Genomic DNA, 21,804 nt, shown 5'->3' with positions numbered 1-21,804 from the left:
TGGCTCGCAACAGCAGACTATCGAAAGCTCAAAGAGTACTGGCCTGCATTTGAGGTTCTGGAAGCTGGGAGTCAGGGAGAATTGCCCCTTACTGTTTGGATGCAGTGAGAGCCAGCCTTTAGCCAAATTTCAAAGGAGCCATCTTTTCTCATCTCTTTCTCCTTTTTTCTGCATTCTTCTAATGCTTTTCTCTGCAGTGCTGCTAAAAATGTCCATTTGGGCACTGCACCCCCACCCCCTCCACATATGCTCCGTTCATACATTACGTACCTAGCTTCTCTTTCAGCCGAACTACTCATTCCTCCAGTGCTGCTGATGCTCAGTATTGAGAGGTAAAGCTGCTGGGGCTAATTTATACTACTGTGTAGTTGACTGACAGCTCTTTTTCTCGGGGAAATAGTTGCATTAAAACAAAAAAAGATGTTTGAATAAGCTTTGATCTGGGTTTGCCAGAGCCTCGGTTCAGTGACTGTTAGAAAAGAGCAAGTCGTGTAAATTTAAACAGAAGTAAACAGAAACCCAGTACTGTCTCCTATGCTGTGTGCCCTGTTCATGCCCTCCCCGAGCAGAGAGGAGTACAGTGTAACAATGAAGTGCTAACTATCTGGGTATAAACCCCTACTTTATCACTTGCTGCGTGACTGTGGGCAAGTTACGTAACCTCTCTGTCCCTAAAATCAGCTGTTGCGGAAGAGGAGAGGTATGGGTCCAGCCAGGCTGGCCAGGTAGATCAGTTAGCCCCTCACTTAGAAGTCGGATCCCCTCCAGAGAAATGACAGGATTTAGGAGTAGGGCCTTAGGAACTGTGTTTATAGGAGAGAAGTAAGTCTGAACGTTCAGTCGGAAGCTTTTCCATCAGCTCCCGAGTGGTCAAGATGGAGACCCAGGGGCTCTTTAGCACACACCCGCCCCCAGTGGTGTCCAGCGTTAAGGATGGCCTACAGCAGTAGAACCAGTTTGCAGGCGATCCGAATCAGCCCATGCATGGGGGTTGTATGTACCGTGTGTTGGGGTGGCAGGCTTGTTCCCAGCGTGGATTCAGCTAGAAATGACTTTGTATGAACCCAAGTGCCGAATTGCCATGGGACGTTCCTATGGTGTGTGTGTGTGTGTGTGTGTGTGGTTGTTGTTGTTGTTGCAAGAGTGTGTGTGTCTTCTTTCACATCCGCCGGGGGGGATGAGTCAGGATGGAATTAAAAGAAGGGGGTGACTAAATCGACCTGGGATTCGAGTCTATTATTGTATCTGTTGTGGTTCCATTGAGTCTTCTGGGTTTATTTGTTTAAGGAAGTAGCTTGCTTCATTATTTACTTGGTTATCCCAGAATAGCAAGCAGTAAGTGCCTGTGTGTTGGAAACATAGGTTGCGGATGCGCACGGGGGCGGGTGGGGAAGGTCAGGGCAGCTGGGGCCTGGAACGGGGCTAACGCGCTCTGGATCTCCGCAAGGGTGTAAGTTTCTGTTACTTTGGAAGCCTTTGTTTTAATTTTTTTTTTTATTATGTTAGTCACCATACAGTACATCCCTAGTTTTTGACGTAAATTTCCATGATTCATTACTTGCGTATAACACCCAGTGCACCATGCAATACGTGCCCTCCTTAATACCCATCACCGGCCTATCCCATTCCCCCACCCCCCTCCCCTCTGAAGCCCTCAGTTTGTTTCCCAGAGTCCATAGTCTCTCATGTTCATTCCCCCTTCTGTTTACCCCCCTTTCTTCTTCCCTTTCTTCTCCTACCGATCTTCCTACTTCTTATGTTCCATAAATGAGTGAAACCATATGATAATTGTCCTTCTCTGCTTGACTTATTTCGCTTAGCATTATCTCCTCCAGTCCCATCCATGTTGCTGCAAATGTTGAGAAATCGTTCTTTTTGATGGCTGAGTAATATTCCATTGTATATATGGACCACATCTTTTTTTTTAAGATTTTATTTATTTATGTGACAGACAGCCAGCGAGAGAGGGAACACAAGCAGGGGGAGTGGGAGAGGAAGAAGCAGGCTCCCAGTGGAGGAGCCCAATGTGGGACTCGATCCCAGAACGCCAGGATCGTGCCCTGAGCCGAAGGCAGACGCCTAACGACTGCGCTACCCAGGCGCCCCTGGACCACATCTTCTTAATCTAGTCATCTGTTGAAGGGCATCTCAGCTCCTTCCACGATTTAGCTATTGTGGACAATGCTGCTATGAACATTGGGGTGCATATGGCCCTTCTCTTCACTATGTCTGTATCTTTGGGGTAAATACCCAGTAGTGCAATTGCTGGATCACAGGGAAGCTCAATTTTTAACTTTTTAAGGGACCTCCACACTGTTTTCCAGAGTGGCTGTACCAACTTGCGTTCCCACCAACAATGTAGGAGGGATCCCCTTTCTCCACATCCTCTCCAACAATTGTTGTTTCTTGCCTTGTCTATTTTTGCCATTCTAACTGGCGTAAGGTGGTATCTCAGTGTGGTTTTGATTTGACTTTCCCTGATGGCTAATGATTTTGAACATTTTTTCATGTGTCTGTAGCCATTTGTATGTCTTCATTGGGAAAGTGTTCATATCTTCTGCCCATTTTTTTTATTTATTTGTTTCCTGTGTATTGAGTTTGAGAAGTTATTTGTAGATCTTGGATACTAATCTTTTATCTGTAGTCTCATTTGCAAATATCTTCTCCCATTCCGTGGGCTGCCTCTTAGTTTTTTTGACTGTTTCCTTGGCTGTGCAGAAGCTTTTTATCTTGATGAAGTCCCAGACGGTGGCTATGAGAGGTGGGCCAGGGTGGAAAAACCCTAGGCTTTGGAGCCAGGCCCATCCGGCTCGGGATGAGCTCTGGTGCTCCTGCTTATGGGCTGGATGGCTTCAGACAAGTCCCTGAGCCTTCCTGGGCCTCAGTCTTCTCATCTGCCAGATGGGGATAATGAGACCGCCCCTTCAGGTGCTTCATTAGGAATTAAGATCATGACTAACAAAGGTTGGTGCCTTTATTTCTCTGCTGGTGTTCATTACAATTTGTTTTCCTCTTCCCTAGTCCCGGAGCAGGTCAAGCTATGCCTGTTCTCCCGACGGGAAGCTCTCCTGCGGGAAAGTGTAGTTAGTGCGCATTTATTATGCCTTTTCCTCAGTGTGAGAGCGCGGGCAACTTTGATTCCAGTCTGTGAATTGCAAGTTGCCATTGTCGGGCTAAACAGACAGACAAAGAGCTGGAGTTTTCTGAGAGATAAGCTGCAGGTAAAGGAAATCTGGCCCTAGATTGACCAGGCTTCACCTGGCTGAGTCTTGGGGTGAAGGGGGGGGTGAGTGGGCCTTTGGCTGGGGTTGCTGCAGGCAGAGGCAGGGATCGGTCAGGATGGCTTGTGGAAAAAAGTGCCTTGGCTCCTGCTGGGTAGAGGCCAGTCCCCTGGGCCCTTCCCATCTCAGTGGTTCGGTGGAGAGCGCCTCGGTTTTAGAACTTTTTATTGAAGGATAACATACATCCAAGAAAGTGCACTTCATAGATTTTCACAAACTGAACTTACCCATGTCGCCAGCGACCTTGATCAAGACACAGACTATTACCAGCCCCAGGAGGCCCCCGGGCCCCTTCCAGTCATCCCACCCGCCGCCCCCCAAAAGGGGACCCCTCTCTTGACTTGTGACAGCACAGGTTCATTCTATAAGGGCAGCTTTTTTAAGGAAAAATTCCACGGACACCCACAAGAGAGTCCTTGTTTTGGTGTCTCCGATTACACGGACTAGTGAACGTGCACTGAGCCCTCGCTGACTGCTAAGTCTCTTCCACTCCTTTTCCAACGTCCTATCACTCCTTCTTCTCGATGAGTCTGAGAGGTTGGGGTAAATACTGTGCCTGGTTTGCAAATAGGAAACCGAGACATTGCAAGGTTAAGAACCTGGTTTGCCAAGGCCACGCTACCAGTAAGGGGCGGAGCAAGAATTTGAAAGCAGTGAAGGTCCTTGCCGTGCGCCCCTGGGGGAAGTGGGGGCGCGTGTCATCTGGATGTAGTGGACTGAGAAAACAGTGTCAAGTGACTGCGAGTTTAGTGCCTCCAACAGCAAGTACCCACACGCTCCTGGTGCTTGTGCACGTGAGAGGTATGTTCACTCTGCGTTCTCTCGTGGGTTTAAATGCCTCTTAGATGAACTCTGAGTTGTCCCCTCTGCTGGAGAATCGCTTCTCTGGTCCAGCTCTCTCATGTACAGCTGAGGGAATCGGGTCCCAGAAGGTAGAACTGACTTGCCGCAGGTCACGCATTCGATGAGCACCAGGGCTGGGACTCCGTGTAGACTCGCTGCACAGTGCTCTCGTTTCCGCCCTGCCATCCCCCGTTCATCAGCTTCTCCATACACTTATTTCATGGACAGTCACAGTTGAGTTGAATATTCTGGAGCCTCTGGGGGCAGGGTGGGGGGTGGGCACAGTCCTGGCATCCCCAGCTGTCCACCCACGTCCCCACCTCTGGGCTTGGAGTCGGGGTTGTGTTGCTCCACGGAGCCCCAGCACCCATGTCCCCTCCTTGCCCGGTGAGCTGCTTCGCACAGCCAACATTTTCCATGCCCCGCTGGAGGCCTGCCCCTTTCCTGAGACCAGGTATTCCCTTCTTTCATTAGGCGTTTACCCGGCATGCACTTAGAGCTGGCGCCCCCGAGCCTCTGCTCCCCCAGCAGGGGCCTGTCTTGGTAGGTTGGATGAGGCAGAGCCAGGTCCCCGAAGCTCAAGACGCTCATGGGTTCTCTGAACCCTCAGCCGGTGGAGAAGGAAAAGAAATCCACGCTTGCCTTCTGACGTTCCTTTTCAGAGTTTCCGCTAGCTCAGTGTGTCTGGTGCCCTGGGATTGTGTGCCTTCATTCTTACACCAGCAACTATTGAGCACCTACTGTGTATAAAGGTGCCATCTAGAGGAAAATACAACAGGTGCAAATGCTTTGGATAAGGTCATTTGTCAGTCCTCTCGGGAGCTGTGTCTCACATGATCCCAAGATCCAGGCCTCTGCCCTCTGGGGTTTCATTCTAACAGCAGCCAGATGTTTTAGGACTTTGGTTACAACTGACCAAAACCCAGCCTGGCCTGGCATGATTGGCTCCTGAATTGGGAGGTCTGGGCTAGCTTTAGGTATGGCTGGGTCTAGGGATCAGTGAGTGGTAACAGGACTGACTCCTTCCAAGGTCGCTTCCTTCACGACAAATCTCTCTACACAGAGGCCCTGGGAAGTCCTGGCCTGCATTTTTTTTACCACTTTCAGGTTCAGCAGAAAGAATGCCTTTCCCTTTCCCAAATTCCTGAGATTGGCTCCCATGGGACCATTCTCTTACATCTGAACCAACCCTGCGGCCCTGGGGCGGAACCAGCCCCACTCAAATCTTGGGGACAAGAACAGGGGAGGGGACAGTCCCCCAGGGAGAACCAGGGTTATAGGATTCTGGGGAGGCAAACAACAACGTCAGCTCCTTCACCTGCCCCAGTCCTCTGCATAGCTGACTCAGGACCACCGGGCTGTCTCTGAGACTGGCTGATCTGCACTGGAGCCAGACGCTTCTGTCCCCTTGGGCCTGGATGTGTTGCCACAGCCACAAGCCTTTCTGACCCACACCAACCCCAAGTTGCCACCCATCTAGATTGATGGCATCACGGTGCCCTCCCATCACTCTAGCTGGACACCCATAGGCGCGTCCCTCTGGGGCCCCTCAGCCCGCCATGCTGCAGCCCAGGCTGTCCCTCTCTTGCCATCCCCGTGTTACCCCAGCAGCTTCTGCTTGAGGTCCCTGTCCCTCCCCACCCCCTCGAGGGAGGTTTCTAAAACTGGCATCCGCAAACCACGGCCCACAGGCCAAATCGAGCTCATCGCCTTCTTGTAGGTGTCCCGCAAGCTTAAAATGGTGTCTTCATTTTTGATGGTGGGAGAAAAAGTAAAAATAATAGTAGATTGGGGTATATGACAATTACGTGATATTCTGATCTCAGCGGACATAAATAAAGTTTTATTGGAACACAGCCATGCTCGTTTGTTTATGTGTTATATACAGCAGTGGCGGCTCCGTAGCCTCAGAGCTGAGTAGTTGCGACACAGACCATATGGCCCACAAAGTCTAAAATACATACTATCTGGCCCCTTACAGAAATCGGTTTGCCAGTTTGGGGTTTAAAATACTCTAATCCTTGTCATTCCTGAGCTCAGAAATCTAGTGTTCCCTGGTGTCGTTGAGACACAGCGAGGCTCCTATCCTGGCACCACAGGTCCTGTGACCTAGTTCAATCCCACATCCCAGTATCTCTTCCCAGTCACATCCCTCACCTCCCGGAACGCCCTGGGTCCTGATGGCCCAGAATTCCCAGCCTCCTGGGCTCCCTCCCCCTTCCCGCCTCAGCCTCCAATTCATTCCTTGGCCTTAGAAGGCCTCTCTCCCCTATTCCTGGGGCATCCCTGGAAATCCTCCAGAGCTCAGCTCTCCCGACTCCGGCTCTTCCCTGAATCCCCTTTGCTGAGTTGGAGTTCATGGTTCCCTCTTCTGTGCCCCCCTGAAGCTCCCTTTAAACTTGTCCCAGTGCCATTTGTCTTACTACAGCCACCATCCACGCCCTGCCTGCTTCGCCCTCCGCGGTCGGCTGCAAAGCCCTCCTGCCTTATCCCCGTTCCCTTGCAGCCCCGAGAGCAGGTCCTCCCGGTGGATGCTCGGCGCCGGTCCGAAGGAGCGAAAGTCCAGCTGTGGGCTGGGAGCAGCTTCTGTTCCAGGCACAGACCCGCTGGCCGTACAGGAACCCACACGTAGGAGAACCACAGCTGGGAGAATAAAAATACTCCGCGGTAGCAGAACAAGCCGCGAAGTTCATTCTGTACCGTCCGTGGGTAGAACTGGGCAAGAGATGTGCCACTATTGAAAAGTGTGGATTTGAGTTGACTTAATGAGACTAGAACGAGAAGGTGGGGCGAGGGGGAAGGGGTGAGATTACGAGTTTTCTGGCATGTTCTCACCGCCCAGTTTGGGAGGAGAGTTTCGTGAGCGGGGAGGACCTGCGCTTTAGATGCCACGTATGAGAGGCAGCAAGTGGGCGGGTCTTAATGACAAGCAGGTGTCCGCGTTCAGTGGACAAAGGCAGCAGCTATCACTTTGTTTTTTTTTTAGCTGGGGTGTTGACTCTCCAATGTTATGTTAGCTTCAGGGTATGACCTAGTGATTCAGTGACTGTGCGTAACTCTGCGTTTGGCTGTGCTCACAAGGGTAGCTCCCCTCTGCCACCGTACGGGGCTGTGACAATGCCTCTGTCCACGTTCCCTGTACTGTGCCTTTCACCCCCGTGACTTACTCGTTTCCACGACTGGAAGCCTGTACCCCCCAATCCCCTTCGCCGGTCCTCCCACCACCTTCCCCTCCGGCAACCATCGGTTCTCTGTATTTGTCTGCTTTTTGTTTGTTTATTCCTTTGTTTTGTTTTTAGATTGTGCTGACGGTGAAATCATATCGTATTTGTCTTTCTGGGTCGGACTCATTTCACTTAGCGTAATACCTTCTGGAATGCGGTCTGGGAACTTCTGTTACCCATCCGTGACAGGAGCAGAACAGAGTGAGAATGAGCATTTAAACACTTTGAAGTGATTTGACATTGTGACAGCCAAGTACGTGGTCATTTTTCTAGGGACTCCTTTTTCTAGTGTTTACAAGAGGGTCCGTCAAATAAAGAAATGAGGTTGGTTTTTTTGTTTTTTTGTTTTTGTTTTTGTTTTTGTTTTTTTTACCACAGAAAGTGTGGGAAGAGGTCATCTGGGGAAGTGGTTATCAACTGGGGGCGATTGTGTCTCCCCAGGCACCTTGCCTAGGTGACCTCTGGACACATTTTCAGTTGGCAAAACTGGGGGTAGCGGTGCTCCTGGCATCTAATGGGTAGAGGCACCTTACAGTGCACAAGACAGCCGCCCAAACAAAGAACTATGTAGCCCCAGATGCCAATTGTGTCCAGGTTGAGAAACACTAACCCAGGGAAGAAAATCAGTTAAAATGGGGGGCTGCTGGCATTTTTCTAGGTATGTCTTCTGAGGCAAGGGAAACGAAAGCAAAAATAAATTATTGGAACTATATCAAAATAAAAAACTTTTGCACAGAGAAGGAAACCACCAATAATGTGAACACACAACTTACGGAATGGGATAAGATACTTACAAATGATATATCCAATAAAGTGTTAATATCCAAAAATACATAAAGAACTTCTATGACTCAACAGCAAAAAACCCCACCAAATAATCCAATTAAAAACGGGCAGGCAACCTGAATAGACATTTTTCCAAAGACCTATAAATGGCCCACAGACACACGTAAAGATCAACGTCACTCCTCTCAGGGAAACGCGAATCAAACCCACAAAGAGATCTCACCTCACATCTGTCAGAATGACTAGAATCAAAAGGACAGAACAACCAGTGTTGGCGAGGATGAGGAGAAAAAAGGAACCCTCGCGCGCATGGTGGGAATGCAAACTGGGGTAGCCACTGCAGAAGACGGTACGGGGGTTCCTCAAAAAGTTACAAACAATTACCATAGGATCTAGTAGTTCCACTACTGGGTATCTACTCCCCAAAAACGGAAACACTAATGTGTCAGAGAACGTTCTCCGCTTCTGTAGAATTTGCCGTGTGCTGGGATTTTGTCACTCGTAGGCCCTTGGTAGGATGTCTGTTCATCATCTTGTGCGGTGACTGACCCTCTGAAGAGCACATGGGAGGATGCTGATCAGACTCCCCTTGAAAGGTGACGTTCCTCTTGTGCGGGGACAAGTTCATTGGCCGCTTCCTGGATAGCACAACTCTGTGGAGATGGCATTGCTCAGAACTCTCCTGAGGAAGGGTTGGAGGCCTACTTTTCCCCTTGCCATCTCGTAAGTCCTTCCTCTCCCTGACCGTCTTCCAAAGCCTGTGTTGACGTGCTGCTCTGCCCCTCTCTCCCTGCAGACAGGCCGCGTGCATTCCCAGTTCTGGCCCACAGTCTAATATGGCTTCTTCCCGAGTTGGGTGGTCAGCCCGGAAGTTCAGGGCCCCTGCCTTTCATCCTATGGCCCAGCCTAGGCTTGTAAATGGTGGAAGATGCAGTTGAGGGCCGTATGGATTTTAAATTCGAAGCCTTGAACTCTGTGGATATGTGGAGAAATCCTGCCAGCCTTTCTGGGAAACGGAAGTGTTCAGTGTGTGTGTGTGTGTGTGTGTGTCTGTCTGTCTGTCTGTCTGTCTCTCTGTGGCAGGGCATGGCGGGTGAGAAGTGAGGAAGGTCAGTGTCTTATGTAACATCATCATTTCTAACTTTTTAAACACAAGATGTGGTAAAAGTCTGCAGTGTTGGGCAGGTAAGTGGAGGAAGAGAGGTGCTGGCGGGAAAGCCAATAGTTGTTTCCCTGGATTAAGGATTTGCTTCCTTCCTGCCTCGTGCTGGGCCATCTCCAGCAAGGGGACTCAACACATGTGACCCTGAGCTGAGAAACGATCATGGTCCATGGTTCTGATGACCTCTGCTGTCCTCTTACTGAGGAGGAAACCGGGCTCAGGTCTGTTAAAGTTCGTGGCTGCATGAACTGAGCCCAGCACTGAACTTTCTGGACTCCCAATGCAGAGCATGTTGTCTCATTCTTTTCTGCCTCCTGGACCTTGATTTGTGTTGATGTTTTGAAGAGGGAGGATGGGCCTCGGAAAACATCTAAGCAGAGCAATGGCCACAAGTGAAATTCAACGAACTAATGTGGTTTATCTTAGATTTTGTTCTGTGATTCGGCTGAATCTCTCGTTTATAACAAGCTAAGAGCTTCCTCAAACCTCACAGTGTTTTGTGGAAACTAAGGAGCTAAGTAATTTTCCACAAGCTCACAAAGGAAAGCCAAGAATAAAATTCAGACCCTAGTGACTCTTTATTGGAAATGTTTTGACAGAAGCCAAGGATGAGAATAAGCACAGAGCCTAGAAGGAATTAGGCAGACGTTTTTGTTCTCAGATCTTAGGAAAGTGAGGCTGTATGGCCAAAGCCCACCTATCAGTCATTCAACAACTTTTTAGTTAAATACCTACTACGTGAGACCCACCTGGAAACACACGAAATGTCCAGTTCCTTCCTTTCTACCTGTAACTTTGCTTTACCCTCTTAGTTGAACGATAGCAACTAGGTGGTCTTGTTAGAAGTGTAACAAGTAATCCAGGTAAGAAATGGGCAGAAGACATGAATAGATACTTTTCCAAAGAAGACAACAGATGGCCAACAGACACGTGAAGAGATTCTCAACATCACCCATCATCGGAGAAATGCAAATCAAACCCACAGTGAGATCCCACCTCACACCAGTCAGGATGGCTTAAATTAACAGCACAGGAAACAACAGATGCTGGCGAAGGTGCAGAGAAAGGGGATCCCTCTTGCACTGTTGGTGGGAATGCAAGCTGGTCCAGCCACTCTGGAAAACAGCATGGAGGTTCCTCAAAACATTAAAAATAGAGCTACCCTATGACCCAGCAATTGCACTACTAGGTATTTATCGTAAGGATACAAAAACACTGATTCGAAGGGGCACCTGCACCCCAATGTTTGTAGCAGCCATGTCCATAATAGCAAACTATGGAAAGAGCCCAATGTCCAAGATGTGATACACACACACACACACACACACACACACACAGGAAAATTACTCAGCCATCAAAAAGAAGGAAATCTTGCCATTTGCAATGACATGGACAGAACTAGAGGGTATTATGCTAAGCAAAATAAGTCAGAGAAAGACAAATACCATATGATTTCGCTCACATGTGGAATTTAAGAAACAAAACAGATGAACATAGGGGAAGGGAAAGAAAAATCAGAAAAACCGAGAGGGAGGCAAACCATAACAGACTCTTAAATACAGAGAACACCCTGAGGACTGATGGAGGAGAAGGAGGTGGGGGATGGGCATTAAGGAGGGTACTTGTTGGGGTGAGTCCTGGGTTTTATATGTAAGTGATGAATCACTAAATTCCACTTCTGAAACCAATACTGCATTCTATGTTAACTCACTTGAATTAAAGAAAAAAGAAGTGTAAATGTTTCCAAGGACCACATATTTCCTCAGCCAGTGCTCATTGAGGGACTGCCTTCGATGCCTCTCTCAGGAGAGGAGAAGCCATTCTGATCTTTCTGGGAGGATCGCACTGTGCCTTCCAAACAGGACTGATGAACTCAGTCCCTCTCTGCTGAATCCTGGCCGGACGCTTCTTGTCTTGAAGCCACCTGGGAGAGAGACAGGATTGTGCCAGAGAGAAAGATGGTCAAACAGGGAACCCCAGGGGTTGGGGTGGGGGGACAGGATAAGAATGCTGAGGGGGTGACCCTCACCCACAGTAGTGGGTTCTCAAATGGTGAGAGCAGCCTGGCAAGTCCCTCTGTGAACTCTATGAGCTTGTCCCTCCGTTGCCTGGGCTCTCGCTTCTCCCTCATCTAGAGGACAGGAATGGCTTCTCACTTTCTACCGCAAGCCCAGTTGGCCAAAGTCCAGTATATCAGTCAGAATTCTCCAGAGAAAAAGAACCAATAAGAGGCATGTGTACACACACACACCCATAAAGGGATTTATGTCACGGAATCCGTTCATGTGATTACAGGGACTGACAAGTCTGAAATCTGTAAGATGGCCCAGCAGGCTGGAAACTCTCAAGGCAAGAGCTGATGCTTAGTCTCGAGGCAGAATTTTTCTCTAAGGGCCTTCAACTGATTAGATGAGGCCCACCGATGTACTTGAGGGCAATCTCCTTAAAGTCAATTGAAGGTAGATGTTAAGCACATTCACAAAATATCCCCACGGCAGTACCTAGATTCATGTTTGATTAAATGACTGAGCGCTATAGCCTAGCCAAGTTGCCACACAAAATTAACCATTCCATCCACAATCCAGCTCAGCGGTGATCTCAGGACCAGGTAGAAGTAAACAGAGGGACCATTCCAACATTCCTCCAGGTCCATTACTGGTTAGTGGGGACCCTCGGCCACTCTTGGCAAGTCACCCATCCTCGCCTGGATCTGAGCGCCCTTGGTAGGTGTCCCTAGGAACTATTCACTTACCTCATTGAACTTGAGGCTGACAAGGGTAAGGTTGTACCAAGCGTCCATGTTGGAAATGATGGAGGTCTTTCTTGGCATGTCAGCGCAGATTAATTTGAACTCTCTTGGCTAATTGGCATTAATTTTTACTCCAGGTCACTGGACTCTTAATGAACAGAGTGGCCATGAAATTTATCATCCAAACTAGGACACTTTTGAGAGTGAAGGGACACTGTTAATCATTCTGGAAAGCAGATGTGAATCAGGACGGTCCTGGGAAAATCAGAGCATATACCAGACTTCATCATGGCCACTGGGGCATTTTCTTAAGAGCTCTTTTACAGGGAGTTATTTTCTGTGCCTGTGTTCCATAGATCAGGAGTTAATCAGGTCAACAACATGAGCGCTGTTGTGGGTTGAATTGTGTTCCCCCAAAAGACAGGTTGAGGTCCTAATCCCTGGTGTCTCTGAATGTGACCTGATTTGCAAATAGGGTCTTTGCATAATTAGGATGAGGTCACGTTGGGGTGGGGCCGGAGGGGAGCATGCGAGAGAAAGCCATTTAGGATTCCTCCACCCCCTGCACCCACTGGATTGATTTTGGTGTGTTTCTTTCCAGTTCTTTGCATTTGCTTATTTGTTCGTAGCTGCAAACAAACCACATGCAATTTCGTGTGTTCTTTCATTAATGATTAGATTTATTTTCACATCCGATGTCTTCTTTTAATGACACTTGATCTAAAATGTGCCACGAAGGCAGCGGCTTTGCCTGTTCTAGTTCATGGATGTATTCCCAGGATACAGAACAGTGCTGGGGCATGGCAGGTGCCAGTAAACATTTCTGGAAGGACTGGAGGAATGTGTCATGACCACAGAACCAATTCCTTATTACTGGATGAATGAGTGACTTAGTGTTTTACCATTTGAAGTAATGGACTCTTCACTTCTATGGTTTTCCCCTTATATGTTGAATGACACACTTAGAACACAAACCAAATGGTGAGTTGTGTCAAAGAGAAGAAACATTTTCTGGTTCTTGATACACAGTCAAGTGCTATTTAGAGCTGAATTACCCGGGTATCGGCCTTGGCTCTGATGCTTGCTGTGTGTCCTTGGGCAACTTCCTTAACCTTTCTGTGCCTTAGTTTTCCCATCTGTAAAATGGGACTAAGGATAATATTTCACAGGCTCATGGTAAGCATTAAATGGAATACTATGTGTGAGGTACTTAGAGTGCTTAGTATACAGTAGGCCCTATATATGTCTTTGCTATTTATGGTTTATACATAAAACATATCATGCTACCAAAAAGTTACATCTCTGTTCCCAAGTAGAAATAGCGTACCTTAATAATCACTGTCCTTTTGATGAATTCAGTGCCTCCGTGTGCCCCCTGGTGAGCACTCAGAGCTGATTGTTGTACCATGAACAAGAACCTTGGTTACTGACTCACTGGAGGTATACGGTGTGCGTTCTTGGCCCAGTCCTGTAGCTGGATGCCGTCTGGTAGAGGTGGGGGCAGGACTGATATGAACGAATTGACCCCACGGCACGCTGAGAGCACTCAACCTAGGGTGGGAGAAATAGACACGGAGACAGAACCAGTGGCTGTTGGAATTGTGGAAATCAACAAAGGCCACCCAAATGAGAACGCATCCCTGACATTGACTCAGTTTACCGCAGCAAGCGAATCCCCCACCATCACTTGTCTTTGGCAGAGACGCAATGGCAGGCAGGGGAGTAGGGAAGCTTTATAGCGAGAGCGGGAGGCTGGGGGTGGGCCGCGGCGGGAGAGGATTGGCATGGGAAGCTGGCTGCAGGCTGACTAGAAGCGGGGCATGTCAAGGCATTGGTTTGGGGAGTATATTTGTTTCCATTCGTTACAACAGATGACCACAAACTGGGTGATTTAAAACAACAAATTTTTCTCTTCTGGTTCCGGAGGCTGGAAATCTGAGATCAAGGTATCTGAAGGGTTGCTTCCTTCTGGAAGCTCTTGAGGAGAATCTGTTTGCTGTCCCCTCGCTTGCTTCTGGTGGCCACCAGTGATCCTTGCCATTCCTCGGCTTATAGACCCATCGCTGCGGCCTCTGAGGTCATCATGAAGCCCTATCCCCAGTGTGACAGTATTTGGAGACCGCACCTTGGTAGGTAATTCAGCTTAAATAAGGTTATAGGGGGGCCCTAATCCAATGGGATCGGCCCTTAGAAGCGGGAACGATAGCAGAGCTCACAGTCTCTGCACACACACAGAGGAGGCCACGTGAGGACACGGCGAGAAGACCGCTGTCCCCAAGCCAGGAAGAGGGGCCTCACCAGACACCAACCCTGTAGGCAATTTGATCTTGGTCACGCAGCTTCCAGAACTGCGAGAAAACGGATTGCTGTTGTTTAAGCCCGCTCCTCTGTGGAATTTTGTTGTGGTAACCCTAGCAGGCTAATATATCTAATTTCTTTTTTTAATATAAAATCAATTTAATTACCGTATACCGTATTATTAGTTTCAGAGGTAGAGTTCAGTGATTCATAAGTTGCATAGAACATTCTGTGCTCATTACATCACGTGCCCTCCTTAATGCCCATCCCCCAGTTACCCCATTCCCCCCCCACCTCCCCTCCAGCAACCCTCAGTTTGTTCCTTATAGTTAAGAGTCTCTTACTGGTTGTCTCCCTCTCTGATTTTGTCTTATTTTATTTTTCCTTCCCTTCCCCCATGTTCATCTGCTTTGTTTCTTAAATTCCACATATAAGTAAAATCATATGGTATTTGTCTTTCTCTGACTTGCTTCACTTAGCTTAATACCATCTAGTTCCATCCACGTCATTGCAGATGACAAGATTACGTTCTTTTCAATGGCTCGGTCATAGTCTGTTGTATATATAGACCACATACATCTTCTTTATCCATTCATCTAATTTCTAAATAAGGTTCTTGGTGGATATAAGTTGGTTTTTTTTTTTTTTTAAGATTTTTATTTATTTATTTGACACAGAGAGAGACAGCCAGCGAGAGAGGGAACACAAGCACGGGGAGTGGGAGAGGAAGAAGCAGGCTCCCAGCAGAGGAGCCTGATGTGGGGCTCGATCCCAGAACGCCGGGATCACGCCCTGAGCCGAAGGCAGACGCTTAACGACTGTGCCACCCAGGCGCCCCCTCGGTGGATATAAGTTTTATTCAACCCATTTTAGGGAGCATATTTAGCTTTCTCTGGCTGGTCTGGAGTGGGAAGAGGCGATGAGCAGTAGGGAAGCTGGCCCTCGCTGACCAAGCCTTGACCATCTGGGTCAGTCGTGGTTGGGCTTCCTGGATTGTCTGGCCACAGACACATGGGTCAGAGTTCTGTTGTCCTGTATGGTGTGGCCATTGTCCATTTGTCCATTTGGGCTCTTCATTCTGTTGCTAAGTAGCTGTGATACTGAGTAAAGCACTTGATGTCTGTGGACTTCGGTGTCCTTTTCTCCCCCTTTAAAATGGGGGGTTAAGTGGTTCTCGTGGGCAGGACAAGGACGGTTAGCATCAGGCCGGGGAGGGAGGTGGGGATGGCAGTGTCGGCTTAGAAGATGTTGCCCCTGTGATTTTGATAAGCCAAGCCCTGTCCTGGGTGCAGGACAACAGGGCCAGGTAGCATCTGCAGCCTCTTCTGGCCCTTAAATTCCACGGTGGTTGCTCCTGGAGAGAGCAGTCCTACTGCTGAATCTTCCAGTCATATCTTTATTTTTCATGGTGTTTAATCTCTTTTGGAATGTGCTGGGAAAAAAAAAAAGATAGGATTTTTAAACTCCTTTTCGTGCTGGTTAGGCCAATGATTTAATTATTTTTGCTCCTGGTTGAGACATGAGGGTGATGGTATAAACCCTAGACATTCCAGCTATTGCCCATGAAAGGTATAAAGTTCTTCGTGAAGTTATTTTAAACCGTAGAATTTGGGGAAAATCACGATTTTTTTTTTTTTTTTTTTTTTTGCTTTTGGTTTCTGGCACTCGAGTGGTTTCTAAAACACATAAGTTGAAATGATGGAAGTTTGAAGCTATTTAAATTACTTCCCCAGCCTTACAGTCTAGCTTACATCGTTTCAGAATAAACGTCAGTGCTCAGAACGTGGGGCTATTTTTAACCAAGGGAGAAAGCAGAGAGAGAATGGCGTGTTTTGAGGCAATTTTTTTTCTGTTTTGAAAAATTCACTTCACAGTTTATATTCCGTAAAGAGAGTCGACTAATTGAAAGGTTGAAGAAAGATCAGCTTTTAATGGAAGCGCATCTCTGTCAAACCCTTTCCTTCTGGGAAAGGTCATGGCTCAGCATCCAGGCGACACCTTGGAAGGCCAGAGCTGAGGAAGCAGGGCCGGCCAGCCCATCCCTTGGGCATCCTTTGGGCTGAGCTCATTCTAGTGGGTTTGCGTCTGAAGGGAGGTCGAAGGTCAAATACTCATTCACTCCACGGACAGTTACTGCCCACCCACCAGAGCAGAGCCAGCGTGGGAGGGCAGGTGACAGGAGGAGATGAAAGATGGTGGGGCCACCCTGTGCCCATGGGGGCATTTATCCTCAGAGCAGTTGGGAACCGTTGAAGGGCTTCAAGCCCTCCGTGCCGGTGGAGGAGCTGGTCTGGCTGCATGCAGAACACAGAAGGGGGCAGATCAAGAGAAGACATGACCTGGAGAGGCTGGCAGAGCGGGAGAAGTGGGTGAACACAAGCCGCGTGGGAGGTGAGATTGCCAGGACCCCGTGGAGCACTGGCTGAAAGCGGGCAGAGGGTAGCCGTCAGCGTTCCATGCAGGAAATAGAAGCCCCTCTCCACATTTTAAACAGAACGGACTTCAATTCAGGGAATGATGTGCTTATGAAATTGTAAGAACGGCTTAAAGAACGGGAGCTAGAAATGGGAAGATCGAGTTCAAGGACAACCTTGGGGAGAATAAGGAAGTGGGTGCGGTTGCCAGGAGAGTCTCTCTACACTTACATCTCTGTAACATGGGTTGCCAGACGAAGAACCCCTCTGCCTCTTCTCTTTCCTCCCATTCCCCTAGGTTGGCAGAACCTACTTCTCATGCAGAGCCCTAGCTTCAAGGTAGTCCAGACTCCACAGAGCAGGGAATAGGGCTGGTATGTGTCACTGTGCAGTGCACCGCCTCGTGCACTGTACTAGTGTCCCTGACGGGGAGGCTCACGGAAGGAAGTCGAATTGGAAGCTGGGAGCCGTTGGCTCTGTCCACGCACCACAGAGCATGGAGGAGGAGGACGGACCAACACCAGGATGTCTTTCATACGGACCAAAATGGATGGTGGGCCACTCACTGGGGACAGGTTTAAGGTACTCGTAGGATGGCAAAGGTGTGACAATCAGTTGGTAGCTGGGTGTGTTAGGTCTTGAGCTCAGGAAAGACTGGGATTTGGGAGAGGTCTGCAGAGATTAGGAAGTCAAAGCCAAGATCATGTGGGGAGGTACACAGATGGAGAGAAAAGAGGGCTTGGGAAGAGCTCTGAAAACCAGAGTATTCGGGGTTCCATGAAGGAAGGGAGGCTCTAAAGGACACCGGGCAAGTGAGGATAGTGGGGGAGAAGCTAAGTGAGGACATTGCATGGAGGTGGGATCGCACAGCAGCGTGGGTGAATCCTAATGCATTTTGTCAAGTGGAAGAAGCCAGACCAAAGCAGGCAAAAGAGACCAGAAGGAGAGGCTGCATATTGTAGGACTCCATTGATAGGACGTTCTGGGAAAGGCAAGCTGTAGGGAAAGGAAACACATCAGTGGTGGCCAGGAATGGAGTGTGGGGGGGGAGTTGATTATAAAAAGTCAGCACGAGGGAATTTTGGGGGTGATAGAACTCTGCTGTCTTGGGATGTGATGGGTGGATCTCAAGACCCACGGCAGTGTGTGCCCCAAAGAATGGATTCTATATGTAATGTGAATCGGTGGGTAGGTGGATAGATAGATCGATCATTCATTCATTCATTCATTCATATGTTCATACATCCATAAATAAGAAGTGGTCAGTGTTCTTAAATGTTTCAAGTAGGTTGAGGAAGAGGAGTGACAGGTTTCCCTGGATCTGTGGAGTAATGGACAAGACCTCCGCATGGGTGGGCCATGGACTACCAGCAGAATTGGCCTACGGCATGCGTGTGCAGTCCTCTTTTCAGGAGTACTTCTTGCCCTGGCCCTTAGAGCTTCTGGGGTTACAGAGCCTATCCTTGGGTAAAGGAAACCTTCACGCCGATGTGCACCTGTTGCGGGTAAAATGCTCTGGCGAAGAGCCTGGTGTTTGGGCTCCCGCCTGGGCCCTCCTCTCGTTGCCTGTGCCAAACCGTGGCTGTGTGACCGTAGGCCAGTCTAGCTTTTCAGATCCGCCATTTCCTCATCAAGAAATGGGGATAGTGGTCTTCTCGGGGTCAATGTGGTGGATGGGAGGTTTGCAACGCAGCCTTTGAAACTTGATGCAGGTGCCCCTCACTCCATGGGCTTGGTGCTTGCGCCCCCTCAGGTCGGTAAGCGGCCTGGCTTGCTTCCCTCCCCACCATCCCTGCAAGCTTCTCATTGTCTCTCAATCATGTTTGCTTGTCCTACTGCCCCCAGCCCCTCACGGGCACATCTGTGAGACTCAGTAAATGCTTGTGCCTGGCACACAGTAACACTCAAGAAATGCGTATCGATCTGTACGCTCTTGGGATTGGGGTATTTGCCATCTTGACATCCTGCTGCTTTCTGGAGAACTTTGGCTTTCTCTGAAAGTCAAGTCACCCTCCGAAATGGGGAGCAGCCAAGCCCACGGATGCCTCAGGATCCCATCTGCCCTCTCCCAGAAAGTCCGACACCTATTAGCAAATACCTTGTTGAACAAATGAATACATTTTGAAAATGAGCGGCAATGTTGGCAGAAATACAGAGCTTTGAAAGGGCAACACTGACTCAGGGTTTCTGAACTATAATGACGTCATCCATGTAAGTTTGTCCACGAAAAGTTCAAGTGTGCCTAGGGGTCTCGTTTATAGGCTGTGGTGGAGAGGGGGGTTGCAGATGCTTTTGTCCCCATGGGCCTTACAGTTTCCCTCCAATATTCAGGTAGGCACCTAGTGGGAAAGAACCCCTCCCCCACATACACACACAGCTCCCACCTGCCCTGCACACAGTAGAGGTGGGTGGATGGGAGGGAGGTGGACATCTGAGAGGGGTATGTTCAGAACCACAAGTAATGGAGAAGCTAGTTCTGGGCACCAAAGTCCAAAGGAAAGAATCCTAAAAGGGAGGTGGGCAGAGGCTGCTGGGTCTTGGGCAGCTTTCCCTCCCCTCCTCTTCCCTGGGCTCGCCCCACCCCATCCCCCAGTGTCAGGGTGCCGGCTTCGTCCCTGGTTCCCCGAGCTCAGTTCCACCCACAGACACATCTCTTCCCTTTTCCCACACCCACCCCTGCCAGATTTCTGCAGCTTAAAGGCTTAGGCGTGACCTCAAAAGCCGCATGTGCCTGTCCCCTTGATTCTTCCCTCCTCCCTGGTGGGGATTTGAGCAGAAGGGATGGCTTGGCCCCTCACAGACGTGCAAGTGCAAGCATCGTGACCTTGAACAGGGCCCGGGGGCTTCTGATCCCAGCAAGCCCGGGAGGAGAGTTTTTCTCAGGAAGCCGGGATTAAGGGGCCCCAGCATCCACATCCCGATGTGGCTGGTCTGATCTCAGTCACCGTCTCCCGCTCTTCCCCACTAAGCTGGTTTTGTCTTCCCTTTTGCTTTCACAAACCCAAGGCTCATCCCCTGCAACAATGGGGATAGCCTTGTATGCAGGGTGGGGTCTGTAAGTTAACCCTCCTGGGTGACAGCCGCCTGACTAGGGCTGAGCGCTGTGCCTCCTTTAAACTTTATAGCAGCCTGGGCGGGGGGAAGGGGGTAGGTGCTTAGTGATCCCCACTGAGAGGTGAGGGAACAGTCCCTGAGGTGTTAAGCAACTTGCGAAGGTCCTGCGAGTAATAAACAAGGGGCGGAGGCCCTTCCTGAAACCCCGCCATCTGCTTCTAGAACCAGTGCTCTGAGCAGCTGCATAAGCTGTCCCTGGTTTAACGTTGCTGCTGGTGGTGACAGAGGTGGGATGGATCGGGTTCCTGCTGTGCATGCTCCGTGGCCCATACCCCAGATGGCAGTCTCTAGAGGATTCGATTCCTGAACCAGGGAGCGGACTGGTCTCAGCTACCAGCCACCGACTGGGGAGGGCAGCATGGCCGTCCACGTGTTGCAGCCACACACAGTCACAAATGACCGTTCCTCCACCTCGCGTGGCAGCAGAGTGCCTGAAGAAATGGAGGGACAAACTCAGGTGGGGTCCCACAAGCTGGTGGGTAGTTGTGCCAAGACTCCGATCCAGGTCTTCCCTCCCCCTTTGCGGGGGGCCGTCCCTCCGTGTGAGAGGCAGCCCCTACCCCTAAACAAGGAACGTGCGGTTCCGCGGTGAGTCCTGGCTTCTATGGCGAGGGTCCCCGAACTGGTCACTTTCCCCTCTGAGCCTCTCCTGCAAAACAGGGAGGGACATTTACGGCTGCAGGGCCTGCCTCGTGGGTTCAGGATGTGTCCAGAAGACTTGGGTGGATACAGAGGGCAGTGGGCCATGAGCAGCTGATAACTCTGCTGGTTACTCCGTCTTGCCTGGCGAAATTAAGTCCTGGATGGCGTGCCCTCCCCTCTGCCACCCTCCGCTTTCTATGTGGGGTTGCAGAGCAAGCAAGGCCCTATGGCTGAACGAGTAGAAGCCTGTTCCTACCAAGGACAAAGCCGTTTATAATCCATATCTCCTCCCTGCTGGAGCCCAGATGATACGTCCTCCCAGCAGAAAGGCACATTACTTTATTCTAATTTTCAAAGAATTCCCAGGATTGAATAAATCACCGGCTCTCTCAGCACACTGACTCGGAGAATCAGGACGGTCTTGAATTTTCAGGGCAGAAACGTCTATTGATCCACCCTGAAATATCCCAGACCATTCCATTTCTCCTGGAAAAACAAGACGTCAGCCACAGGAATGCCAAGCCTCCCCTTTACAATGACCATCTCTGAGCCGGCAGACCTGGAAACAGACACCCCCCGCCTCTTGGAATGACAGCAGCGGTTCTATTACAGAATTTTGATTACAGGGGGGAAAAAAAAGTGAAAGAATCCATATTTCATTAAAGGCTGCTTGTTTTAAAGTGGGAACATTTTCTGGGTGTCTGGGGAGCTGATGTTTTCTAGGTCTTGCAGGAGAATCTGGTCTTAAAAAACAAGATTTTCCACATAAGGGAGAAATCATTGCTTTCAGAGCTTAAGGCCAAATTATATTTACAGAGAAGGGATTTTTTTTTTTTTTTTGTCCTGGAAGTTTCTTGGTGAGTATTTATGGAGCACCCATCACGAAGCTGGTGTCATTCTAGGTGTTTAAGCGGTTTATGAGAGCATTCTAATAGGATGAGAGGATATAGATTGGTATTTTTGTATTTTATCATTTTTTAATTCAATCAACTGTTTAAGTGTTTTGGGAGCCCGCTGTGTGCCAGGCCTGGCTAAGGCACGGAGAATGTAATACAGAGCAGTGTGGATCCCCGCCTTCTAGAAGCTTCCAGTCCAGCTGATGTGCTGAAGGCATGGGGCTGTGGGAGTGTCCAACCAGGGAAATGCAGAAATGACCTTCACAAAGTTCTCATCCATTGGTCATCTTGGATGGGGGAGTGGGGTGAGAAGGAATTATTCCTTCATTCCCTGTCAACTTTGAGGCCCAAGAAGCAAATGAGTTGCTCCGATCCCTCGGGAATTTCAAGGGTGA

General features: G+C 49.3%; 1 protein-coding gene across 1 annotated transcript in view; it reads left to right on the top strand.

Annotated features, from left to right (window-relative positions):
* Positions 1-21,804, top strand: part of SLC24A4 (solute carrier family 24 member 4) — a 151,342-nt gene that overhangs the window by 69,466 nt on the left and 60,072 nt on the right. Inside the window, exon 2 of the mRNA XM_040641247.1 lies at positions 16,578-16,734. Within this exon, the coding sequence (XP_040497181.1) occupies positions 16,578-16,734 (157 nt within the window). The remainder of the gene's footprint in view (positions 1-16,577; positions 16,735-21,804) is intronic.

This window comes from Ursus maritimus, unplaced genomic scaffold (assembly GCF_017311325.1).
Source record: "Ursus maritimus isolate PB19 unplaced genomic scaffold, ASM1731132v1 scaffold_25, whole genome shotgun sequence".
NCBI classification, from domain to species: Eukaryota; Metazoa; Chordata; class Mammalia; order Carnivora; family Ursidae; genus Ursus; species Ursus maritimus.
The sequence above is the reverse complement of the archived record's forward strand: the minus strand, read 5'-3'. Positions and strand labels throughout refer to the sequence as shown.